Source organism: Homalodisca vitripennis, chromosome 3, assembly GCF_021130785.1.
Source record: "Homalodisca vitripennis isolate AUS2020 chromosome 3, UT_GWSS_2.1, whole genome shotgun sequence".
In the NCBI taxonomy this organism is placed as follows: domain Eukaryota; kingdom Metazoa; phylum Arthropoda; class Insecta; order Hemiptera; family Cicadellidae; genus Homalodisca; species Homalodisca vitripennis.
In genome coordinates this window covers 67,917,851-67,930,690 of record NC_060209.1, presented here as the reverse complement: position 1 = coordinate 67,930,690, position 12,840 = coordinate 67,917,851, and the positions used below count along the sequence as shown (strand labels likewise).

Genomic DNA, 12,840 nt, shown 5'->3' with positions numbered 1-12,840 from the left:
AGGTTTAATACAAAAAATTATTGAAAATATACAAAGGAATTATTATTTTTTTATATTAATCCTAAAATACAAGTTCCATAAAAACTTACTTAAAATAATATTTAACATATTTTGTATCCAAAATTAACTGCAAAGCATATATTTATTTACTCCTTACACACTCCACACTCCTTAAATTGTTTTCCAGTTTAAGGCTATGTCATTTAAAACCATCTATTTATTTAACCAGTTCCTCTTTATTTAAATCTTCTAGATAACTATCAGCCAAATTCTTGATTTTTACGCCCTTTTGAGTCGTGGTATAGTGAAACAAAAGACAGGCAAAATGAAGAATGGAGCTCCCTTAGGCGGACGCACACTGGAAGAGAAAACTGTCAAAATGCTTTTGACAATATCACTTGTGACTCCTTGAGTTTGCTCCTCCAGTGTGTGATAGCTTGGGGTAAAATCATATTTTGAATTGAAAGGTCAATAACTTAATATAAGATGCACCCGCCTAAGTAAGGTTAGGTTAATTTGCCGTTGTATGAGCATGGGTGACCCTTTTGCTTCTAACGGTTGTCGTGAGGTATAAAAATCAGGTGCTCACGTGGTCTCGACACAGGTGCTGCCTCCATGTGCGGCGGACTATTCGAGTAGAGAAGAGGTATCCGACAAAATTGTATGAGCAAATTGACTTGTGACACTTGCTTATGACAGTTTGATCCTCCAATGTACAAAAAAAAAAAAAAAAAAACAAACAAATACATGTTAATACTTTGCAAAATTTTTAAATATTTTATACATATTTATGGTTAAGGTTAAACATTATAACAAGCATAAATAATTAAATCTAAATTAATTAAAAAAACAGTACTCTTTTGCTATAAATTTATACAAATATTTTAAGTGGTTGAAACATCAAAATGTTGATATTTTACAATTATTACAATTAATAGTAACAATGTGTGTCTATGAATATGAAGACAGAAGTATTACATTTGAAACTTGTGTCATCTTTACAGGATTAAAAAACAAAGTTGAACTTATAAAGATATTTTTGTGGCCTTATTTTTACTGCCCAGGATGGTATTGCCTCAGTAGTCTGGTGGTCTGTGCATTTAAATGAGCAAGCACTGGCTGCTGTATGTAGCAAAACCTTATTTAGATCAAGTTTTGTTAAAAATTAATTGTTTGAATAGCAGTTTACAAAATTACATGCCTAAGGTGTTAGCTTTAAGAACTACCTTTAACGTTATCAGTGCCGACTTTTTTAACCACCCAATCGAAAATAATAGGTAAGGTACTAATTTAATGACAATTTTTTTCATAAGCAGCAATTCTAAAATTAGAAACTCAAAACAGTAAACTTGTACTTAGAATTGTACAAAATTTTGATCTTAATCAGATCTTAAATTTCAGAGTTATAAATTTTCAAAGGTACAGTTTGGCTGAAATTTATAATTTGCCTTAAATGTCTAAGCGCAGAAATAAAAAAACTAACTTTTAATATATAACTTCCGTTATTATAGTTCTGCTATAGTTCAAACTCAGGTAGCTATATTTTCTGCTCTTCAAGTAAAGTGATTCGCATAGAGACTGACAAAACTATGTGCAAACAGCTGAGACGTGGCTAAACCTTCTATACTTTTACTGCCCTACAATTCTGCCGATCGGGGCAAACAATCCTCGTGTCCCCTCTAATTGCGGCTCTAACTAACTAAAGCAGTACATTCATACAGATTTAAGCAGCAAATAAAACAATTTAAAAAATATTATTCATAACACTTTTAATGTGCTAGTGTAAATTTAAACATATTTTCTATAATTAGTACTCAGTAAACTATAAACATGTTTGAAATGACAAAGTGAGTGTTGTAATAACACTATTTGATTCCATACACATACAGCTATGGTAGCATTTATATGACACGCATTTATACAGTTTTTATATTGGGTTATTCTGCTTCAACATTAGGTTAAAATAGTTAATTCTTGTTCACATCTCCTATTATTAATGGTCTTGTTATTATGATGTCAACCAAAATAGTTAAATGTTCCTTGCACAACAAATGTGTTTTGTACATTCACTTATATGTATAGCAATATGAGTATCTTGTGTTATTGCAGGGGCGACAATTTCATAAAAACATATGGTCAAGATAATATCATATAAGACCAGCAAGTTCTGCCATTCCATAAAATATTGATGTTGGCTGTTTGAGAAGATTTGATGGTGAATCAAATTCTTTCACCTTTCCTTCATCAAGCACTATAACTCTGCAACAGAAAAACATAATTATACTCAAAAATAGGATACACTTTTTACTTTTTAATTATACCAGGTATCCCAAAGTCCCCCCACTTCACAATAATTTTTGAACAGCAGAGAATTTTTAAATCTCCTTAGACAACTATAATATAAACTGGGACATTTTGCATAAATATCTGTTATGTTTGTATCTAAATAACAGTACTTATGCCGGGGGCGGGTGAATCGAAATAAAGAACACTTTTACATTTCTTAAGACACGGCCACACGAGGGGTGGTGTGGCAAGCGAGACTGGGAGTTGACTGCCTATTCGGCTCAAGGAATGCTCGGACAAGGCAGTGACCAAAGGAGAGGGGGATCAGGTGATCTCGAGTAGCCAATGCCGTTTATTCAAAATCATCATACGATTACAACATCCGACACATTACGTCATATGGGGTGATGTGCACCTGTTGCAAATATATTTAAACTTACTAGATAAAGACACAAAGAATATTCATATATAACAATATCAAAATTACAAACCTCAGAGTTTTTTTTTTCACTGTAACTTCTAACTTTAGTAATTTTTTATAAAAAGGAAATGCTAAAATAGAGATGTAGAAGTATAATTTAAAACATTTGTTTAAATTTAAGAAATAATTGGTTTTATAGTGTTGTTAAAATAGATGTTAACATGAAAAAATAGATAGAAAAGTTAGTGGTGGAACTTTTCCTTCTGATACAATCCACTTATCACACTGAAGAGTGTGTCAACAGGCAGTGGCACACCCAGAAATCTTTTCTGGGGGTATCCGGAACATCAGAAAGTCAGGGGTATAGAAAAACTCTCCAAAGTAGTCTGGCGCCCCTTCCACAGGAATAGCTATTTTACAGTACTTCTGACAAATAAAAAAGGCAAAAATTAGGTCAGACAGTACAGTTAGTATTAGTACAGTTTATTATAAAACCACTTTACCACCTATCACCATGAAGCTTATACAGAGATAATTAGAATCTTCTGCAACAAATAAAGTATATATTAAGTGTATTAAACTAAAACAAAACTTAATCGTAAAATTAACAAAATATTTAACAAAATAATTAAACTTAAATCACTAACAAGACCTAAGCTAAATCTTGAGGCCTGCTCTCGAATCAAAAAGTATAGATGGCCAAGTCTGAAAGTTGATCACAAACTACCAACAGAACTACAATACATTACTTTTTAGATTTTGCATTTCTGAAAAAATGCTGGGTTTTGGCACTTTTCAATCAAACTGTAAATTTGAACATTCATATCTCGGAAACTTGTTATTCTATTAAGACAAAATGTTTACACAAGATAGATACAAGTATACTTAAGCATATAATTTTAGAACAGTATGAAAATAATGTTGTTATGAAATTACCATCTGAACTTTTATTCTTGACTCCAAAACATTCGTCATTAGTAACATTATGGAGCTCTTAGTCATTACCTTTATCTTATAATTTTATAAACCACAATTTAAAACATTTAGTTTTTATCACAGATGCAATTGAACACGTATTGTTTATTTATCGTAACCAGCAACTACTCGTTTTAATGCACGCCAGACTGTCCAGAGTGGTGTTGCTTCATTGTGACAGCAAACTAACACTATACAGAACTGTTCAGAGCTTAGCAGTTCACTCACTATTGTGACAATTGATCATGTCGGGACTACTGTGACAGATAATTTTTACGGGTTACTCGTCTGTCCCCAAACTGAAAATATTCTGTACAGTTTACTGTTACAGGTATTTTTATGATACAGATACTTTACACATATACCGCTGTTCCTAGTACAAAGTACTCGAACTCGTCTAGCAGTAACAGCAGACTAACTGGAACATGTACCTGTGCCATTTTAGGAGTACTATGCAATATAAGATTCTATATCAGTACAAGCACATTATATGGTTACTGCCGTCCTAGTACAAAGTACTCGGACACATTTAGCAGTAACAGTAGACTAACTGGAACATGTACCTGTGCCATTGGGGGGTGGGGGGGGGGGGGGGTGGGGGGGGGGGGGGGTGGGGGGGGGGGGGGGTGGGGGGGGGGGGGGGTGGGGGGGGGGGGGGGTGGGGGGGGGGGGGTTTTTTACAATTTTAGCCTTTTGTTGTATAACTGATACTCACTGTTGAGAATTGAAATTTCAATCATTTCATGTGAAGAGAGGGAAAAACCTTCACCAAAGCCATCAAACCTTTATCACCGTTTTCCCCATTTTTAGTATTCATCCATCCATGATTAGAGACTGGCTGATATGAAATAAACTATATTTAGTAAATCAGTTTTTTTAACTCAAAAATTACTTGTCAATTTTTTTTAACATTGGCCTTGACACTTTTTCAGATGGCTCGGTATCCGGTTAGAGACAATAGGCAATATTATAATTTTCTTTGCAGCTTTATTTGCTGTTTTGGAAAGAGATACATTGGATCCTGGAATTGTTGGTCTCTCCATTAGTTATGCTTTACAGGTTTGTAAAAAAAATATTAATCTTTAAATTTCTTTCATATATTACAGTAATATAATTACTATAATTAGAATTTATAGAAACCAAACAAACACATAATTAAGAAATTTGGTAAGGATTTTATGGTTAAGCACCTCACAGAAAGTATAAAATTTTTAGACTTTACTAAAATTTAAAAACAGAAATAAAAAAATAAAAAAGGGTTTTATGCCAAGTTTAACAATTTTAAAGTTTATACAGTATAAAGAGATTACACTAAAGGGATATATATATATATATATATATATATATATATATATATATATATATATATCCTATATATCCAAAACCTACCAACACACTTTAGATAAAAATTTCACCTAAACATTTTGTAAATTTACTCGCTTATAGTTTATAAGTAAATTAATTTGACAATGTTTTGCTTGTAGTCAAGGAGTTGAGAGCCATTTTGTATTATATAACCACATATAACCTGGTGTTCTTCCAACCGATAGAGGAATTTCTCCAAAGAAAGAATTTGATCATCATCTAAATATTTTTGTGGAGATTGAAATTGGAGAGTACCAAAGGGGTTAAAAATGATTATTTTGTTCTCACATCATATATTTCAAAGCTTGCACACTTAAACCAATCAAGAGACATAAATAAAAGTAAAATCAGCATCAGCTAACCATATACATACTGACCATTTGGCAGAAAGTTGCATGTTTCAGCCTCTACTTATAGTAGCTATTAACTAACATAGCTTTCTAATCCATGTGAATTCAGGAAAGTAGATAATGCATCTATTTTTAGTACATGCTAGGCTTAACATGCTTTATATTTCATATTTACCATTAAAATTTAGTTATGGCATTAAAGTATGTGTGTAAAATTCTTTAATAAAATTTTCTATTTTCATTTTGCCAAAAATGTAATTGCACAGATTACAGGGGTGCTGAACTTTGCAGTACGGATGGCCACAGATATTGAGACAAACATTGTCTCAGTCGAGAGGAATTAAAGAGTACTCTGAAATTCCTCAGGTAATCATAATTAATACTTTTGAATCAAAGTTGTAGAAGGCTTTTATTTATTATTGCTCCACTCTATCTAATTAAGTTTACATAATACAGCATGTGGTTTTTAATATTCCCTTCCTTTAGTTTTCAACTCAATTATAATTTGAAGTTTATTGCAAAATATTGTCCTTTAACACAATCATGACAGCGGCTTTTTCTGGACTGTTTTATATGCCGTTGAATTTTTTCAATAATAATGGCTAAAAAACCGTAATTGTTTTTCTATGTTAAACGTCTAAGTATAGCGAGAAAAGTATGTGGGCTTCGCAATTGTGCACAAATCAATTATTTCAATATGTTTATTCATGTTTTCCCTTGTACCTGAAGCAGTATCTAAAAAATTAGTTTACCTTAAAAATTAACCACTTGTGCACCTGATGTGGTACTCGATAGTCTGAGGTATTTATTTAAGCGCAGGAGCAAATTTAACAAACCACAAAGACAGGTAAACAATAAAATTGCAATAAGGAAATGCATAGCAGTTGTTAAAGATTGCATGTACCAGATGAGGTACATGCCATTGTAAACACTTTAAAAATGTTACACAACTTCTAAATACTTTCTAAAATCTTCCTCCTCTCCTCTAATAGAACCAACCAGATTTTCAAGTTCCCAAATCTTAAGACTGGTATCCCAAAGAAATTTAACGTTGGCTGCCACTCATTGCATTGTGATGTAATGAATCTACTCACAGACAGACAGGCCCCATGTTCTGCTGAAATAACAATTTATTCTCATCAGCTTGAAATAAATTTTAAAAAGTTCTTATTTATTTATATTTTTAAATACATAAGAGGTTGTAGTTACTCAAAAATTATGTATAATATTAACATAGTACATTAAATAATTTGTATACCTATCAATATTTAAAAGTTAATGGAGTGGGGAGAGAAGAAGGAAATCCATTTTTGTACATTTATTATCAAGTCATTAAAGTAAGATGAGCATAAAACTTGGATATATTGAACAATAATAGACTTTTACATTGCATTGTCTCGTGGACAAATTAAAGTATATCATGCTTTTTAGAGTTTTTGGGATAAGAGAAACATCTTGTGCTATAGATTACTGCAGCTGACTCACTGCTTGTTACCTGGCTGTTTAAAAGTTTGTACATGACAGGTGTTGCAGTTAAGGTGTTAAAGGAAACAAAAAATTTTAAAAAATTCTTAATTATAAAATAATTATATCTAGACCCAAAGTTTATGTGTTGAAAGGTTGATGTGGGCATAGGAAGGAGCATGGGAAGTTCAGCCCCGACCTGACCCAAAGTGGCCAGTTCATGGTACTGTCGAGTTCAAGGACTTCCAAGTACGTTATCGAGCGGGCCTGGAATTGGTGCTGAGAGGTGTCTCCTTTGTCATCAAGGGCCAAGAAAAGGTCAGGAATTGGTAGATGCAATAATATTATTTTTTTTAAATACTTTTCGTAAATTAAACATTTTGTTGAAATAAAGTAAGATATCAAATAATACCTTTTTCATTAATTACAAAATATATTGAAGGGGTTGGTGATATATTGATATTTCAGCTATACCATTCTGATTCACTACTGTAATGCCTTGTAGGTGGAAAACAAAGCAAAACAATGCTTTTTGAGGTTAAAAATTTTGTTTCAGATTGGTATAGTTGGTCGAACTGGAGCAGGCAAGTCCTCTCTCACTTTTGAGTCTGTTCCGTATAATAGAAGCTGCTGGGGGACATATTTACATTGATGGTCTGGGACATCTCCAAGATTGGACTGGGAGATCTCAGGTCCAGGCTTACCATCATTCCTCAGGTGAGATTAATAATGATTGTATAGTTAATAGTCTCTATTTATTATTAAACAGTTTCATAAGAAATGCTGGACTGTCAGTCATTAAGTTCAATATGTAAAATAGTCTTTGTACAAATAAAACTGAATAAGCACATCTTAAAACAGTACAATTAAAAATCCTTTGGGAGTAGATGTAAATCTTAAAATAGTTTTGTTGAATGCTTTATTTGTACTATTTGGCAAACCACTCAATCTTGTTGGAATCCCATGTTTTTGAAATTTAGCTAGTATAAGGTCGAGTCAATTAGAAAACAAAAAAACTTTGCTAAGGAAAACTTATAAGCTGGTAGTAGTTGCTTCTAATCTCCAGATTTTTCAATAATGTATTCAACATCGGAGCCTAACAACAGTGACAAACCCCTGCAGATTATTTGTCAATAAATGATTTTGTCTAACGTTCCTGGAATCTTATTTATACTTTCTTTAGTGCCTTTAGAAACAGATGGACACAAAAGGGGTCTATAGTTAGATATTTGTAATTTGCATCATTTGTGGTTTGGTTATTCCTTAGTAATTCCATAGAGAGGAGAGTTTCGTTGGTGATTCCTAGAGTTTTTGGGATAGAGAGAAACACCTTGTGCCATAGATTTGTTGACAATTTTCACTAGCTTAGAGGAATTATTTACACAAGCAGATGTTTTTGTCAATCCTACAATATATTTTATCAGTACTTTATGTGGATTTAATATTTATATTAGATACCTATATAACACTATTCAGCATTTCTTCAGTGTACTTGACCAATACATTAAATTTTATTACATGTAAGTTCAAACTTTAATATACATTTTGTGTCCTTTAAATAGGCAAAATTTTGTTTGTTATAATAGGATATTTTCCATCTCACCCAACATATAATAATGTCACACATCTTTCTTTAAATAAAAATTTACTGTTTTAATTTCAGGATCCAGTACTTTTTTCTGGTTCTCTTCGAATGAACTTAGATCCATTTGAGATGTACAATGACTCAGACCTTTGGCATGCTCTGGACTTGGCACATCTTGGACTATTTATCCGTTCCCAGCCTCAGAAGTTATTCCATACAATCTCTGAGGGTGGGGATAACTTGAGGTAAACTTATAGAATTTAAAACAATAGAGAAATAAGCATTTGTTTAGTTTAATGATTTTAAATTCTTTCAACAATTTTTATCTTCCTATTTGAAAGCCAATTTTTAAGAACAGTATGCAATTCTATTATGGAATCAATAAGATTCAGTAATGCTCCCATCCAGTATCTATATGCTTTACTTGAGATAAAATCTCATATTAATTGTTACAATAATAATTCCAATTAAATATATTTCAATTCATAGTGTTGGCCAGCGACAGTTGGTATGCCTGGCTCGAGCACTGCTGCGGAAGACTCAGATATTGATCCTGGATGAGGCCACAGCCGCCATTGACTTGGAGACTGATGACTTGATACAGCAAACAATACGTGAGGAGTTCAAGGATTGTACAGTGCTCACAATAGCTCACAGGCTCAACACCATCATTGACTCTGACAGGCATGTATATCTCGTGTAGCGTAGACGTGATAGATTTCCTAGAAAACAACAATAGAGCTGGGAGGGAGGATATAAGCTTCTTGCAATAAAGTGGAATAACAGCCACTTTAAACATATTATGTAGAACAAGATGAAGAAGTAATTTTGGTAGAGAGAGGGGAGAGATGAATGTGAGAACATTCATTAATGTTCCACACAAATTAATGAATATGTGTGGAAACAAAATGAAAATAATAAAGAGTAGGAGGAATGAGAAAGACAAATTTTTTTGATAGTTAAATACATCTGCTTTTGTAGTCTGATTTGGTAGTTGTTTAATTCATTGCCTCAAATACTAAGTGGCATAATCGCTGAAACACAATTTATAAGAAAGTGGTTTAAAAATAAAATTTTGACTCTTTGGAAACTGTTATCATGAGCAACACTTGTAGCCATTAAGTTTAAAAAATAACTGAAGCCCGTAATTTTGAAATTTATGAAAAATGCTCCAGTTGATATTATGACTGTCTTCTAAGGAGATTTTAAAATCCTATTGTATTAAAAAATTATGGTGAAATGGTGGGACTTTGGGATACAGGGTACAGTTAAAAAATAAAAACTGTATTAACTATCCTGTTTTTGAGTATAATTATGTATTTCTGTTGCAGAGTTATAGTGCTGGATGAAGGAAAGGTGAAAGAATTTGATTCACCATCAAATCTTCTCAAACAGCCAACATCAATATTTTATGGACTGGCAAAGCATGCTGGTCTTATATGATATTATCTTGGCTATGTCTTTTTATGAAATCGTCACCGCTGGAGTAACGATAAGTTCTCATATTGCTATCAGAACTTATACACAAGTGAATTTACAAACTCATTTGTTGTGCAAGCAGCACTGAATTATTTTTGTTGATAATTTGACGTCATGCCCTCCAAAATCAGCGGCACAGGAATCTTCCCCTAGGAAATTGTTGAGCTTTAGGACCTCATAAATGAGTTCTAGCCTAAACTAAACTACTACGTGCAATTGTATTGTTTTGAGGGGGCTTGAGTCTACAGAGCCCCCCTTTATATTCATCCATGAGACTATTCGGAAGGTTAACTAATTCCAATTAGATAAGATTATAGCTACATAAATGGGTCATAATGAATCTTCTTTAGTACTCTCTTTTTCTTTGAAAAAATTCCTAAATTTGACAATAATGGTTTAAAAAAGTATTTTGCTTATAATTTGATTTTGAAATTGTAGGTAGATTAAAAATCTACTTGTTGGAATCAACCTAACATCTGGCAGAACATATTGAAAATGTGTTAATATCTACAGCTGTTATAACCCTCTGACCCCAAAACTAACCCTTGCGACTACTTAATCTCAAAAGACTAAATTGTTGTATATATAATGGGCCAAAATAATTCAAAGTGATGTAGTTTTGAACTTGGTATTATAACTGAGCATACTTAAATATGTCTAGAATAAGTTGCATCCAGCCTTTGTAGATAAACTCTATGTTCAAACCATGAAACATGTAGCATCTTTATTATTGATTTTGACATTTGTATATAATTAGCAAAATATAACTAGTTTTATTTATTAGTTTTGTGTTTTATTTTCATCACCATTTCCTCTAATGTTTATATATATATTACAATATATATATATATATATATATATATATATATATATATATATAAAACAATGTGAAAAATTCAGTTATAAAAATCATTCAAAGGTTTGATTTCAATCCACTATCACGTTTAGTACCTACCCCAGTTCACTAGAAACTGAAGGCTCTAGTTTCCGTTCTCTTACACGTAGTGCCAATTTCATTAACACCATATTGGTAATAGCAAATACTAGTAATCTGTCGACCTCAGTTTATAAACATGTTGCTTCAATTGTTTAGTTGTTTTAAATGAAAAATGGATACTAATGGTTTGTGATCTGTTACTAGAATAAACTTCCTTCTATAGCAGTAAGAGAAAAACTTTTTCAGTTCCCAGTAAATGCCCATTCCTTCTTTGTTAATTTGACTGTATTTATGTTCACGTGGTGTTAAGATATGCGAAGCAAAATTTATTGGTCTTTCAGTTTCTTCGCTATATCTATGAGGCGGTTTTTATGGGTTTCCTCTCTTAATATCAGTATATTTAAACCTCTCTTTATAATTTTTAAACATTATTACACCTCAAACCCTCCTTTCAAACCCTTTAAACAGTGATTGTGTGAGTGTTATAAGTAACATGACTTCTGAAGACTTCCTTGCGCGACTACTGCGGCTGTTGTGTGTGAACTCCTCCAAAATAAGGTATTGTTAAGCCATTTTAACTATACCTTATAATTGCATAGCTCTTATTATTCTTATTTAATATCTTTGCCCTCACAAAAACAATGTGTTTCATCTTCCAGACTCTATGAAGGAGCTCATTCAGCAAACATGAGAAATGGGATGGTTTAGTGAATCACCTAAGTTGTTGACTCCACACTGATGGGATGAGAGACAGCTGTAGCACACCTAACCCTCAGCGATCAACCCTGGAGATATGATTTGATGTATTCTATGAGAGAGCGGGAAAACCCCAAAGAACCCAGTTTTGCTAGTAAGTACTTTTGACTCACCCGGTCAAAGGCCTTGGTGAAGTCAAAATAGATACAGTCAACCTGTCGACCTCTGGCAAACAATGAGGTATTATAATGTTGAAAAATTACTAGATTAGTGGTAGTGGATCTGCCAGAACGGAGGCATGTTGTTGCAGTACAATCAGGTGTTTAAGTTCAAATTCAAGTTCGTTCAGCACCAGGCTCTCAAAAAGTTTGGTCAATGTGTTGAGAATAACCTATAGGCTTGTAGTTTGATGCAGAGGCACGATCGCCAGATTTTAATATGGGTACTATAATATAGCCTTTTTTCAAGCAGTCTGGAAAAATGCTGTTGGAGAAGAATATATTAAAATAAATATATAAATAAGAAGATATCAATCACCACAATGCAATATTTCAGTGCTGCCGGAGGAATGAAATCAGCTCCTTTATTTGGGTCCAGCTGGCTAAGTTACGCTCAATGACATTGACTGATAGGCACCAGGGTGTTATGGCATTGGATTCACAGAGATTGTAGGATTTCTTCAGGATCTTCATTAACAAAGTCTGGGTGATGAACCATCTTAAGTATGCTAATTGTATATCCTTAAAGTACCTGTAAAAGTAACCTGTACCGGGTACTTTCGGTTTGCGGACGAACGAGTACCCGTTACAAAGTATCTGTTACAGTAATCCGGCCGTTTGTTGTCATTCGTTGGCACTACGAGGTAACACTGCCCTGGGCAGTCTGGCCAATACGGTTGCCGGTTATGGTGAATTAACAAAACTTTGCTCAATTTAATCTGTGTTAAAAACTAAACGTTTAAATAGTGCGTTACAAAACTGCACGCAAAAGATAAGGACTAAGATCTTCATAACGTGACCAATGCCAAAATCTTAATCACTATTCGGTCAAAAATAAAATTTAAGATGGTAATTTAATAACAACTTTGTTTTCATGCTATACTGACATTCTAAAATTACATAGCCTACTCAATTACAGAACACTTGTATCTATCTTGTATAAACATTTCGTCTCAATCGGATCACAAGTTTCCGTGGTATGGATTCTCACATTTGCAGTTTGGTTGAAAAGCGCCAAATACCGGTATTTTCTGTTGTTATTATGTATTAATTGAAAATTATTG

General features: G+C 33.0%; 1 protein-coding gene across 1 annotated transcript; it reads left to right on the top strand.

Moving 5' to 3' along the window:
* Window positions 1–4,603: 4,603 nt before the first annotated feature.
* LOC124358226 (ATP-binding cassette sub-family C member 3-like) lies at window positions 4,604–10,539 on the top strand (the record flags this gene model as incomplete). Its single annotated transcript, XM_046810520.1, is given in 10 exon segments — window positions 4,604–4,741; window positions 5,664–5,735; window positions 5,737–5,763; window positions 7,033–7,179; window positions 7,418–7,462; window positions 7,464–7,520; window positions 7,522–7,578; window positions 8,525–8,691; window positions 8,936–9,130; window positions 9,778–10,539. Coding segments are annotated over 10 exon segments (1,017 nt in total), but the record flags the coding sequence as incomplete, so codon positions are not given.
* Between the last annotated feature and the right edge of the window lie 2,301 nt (window positions 10,540–12,840).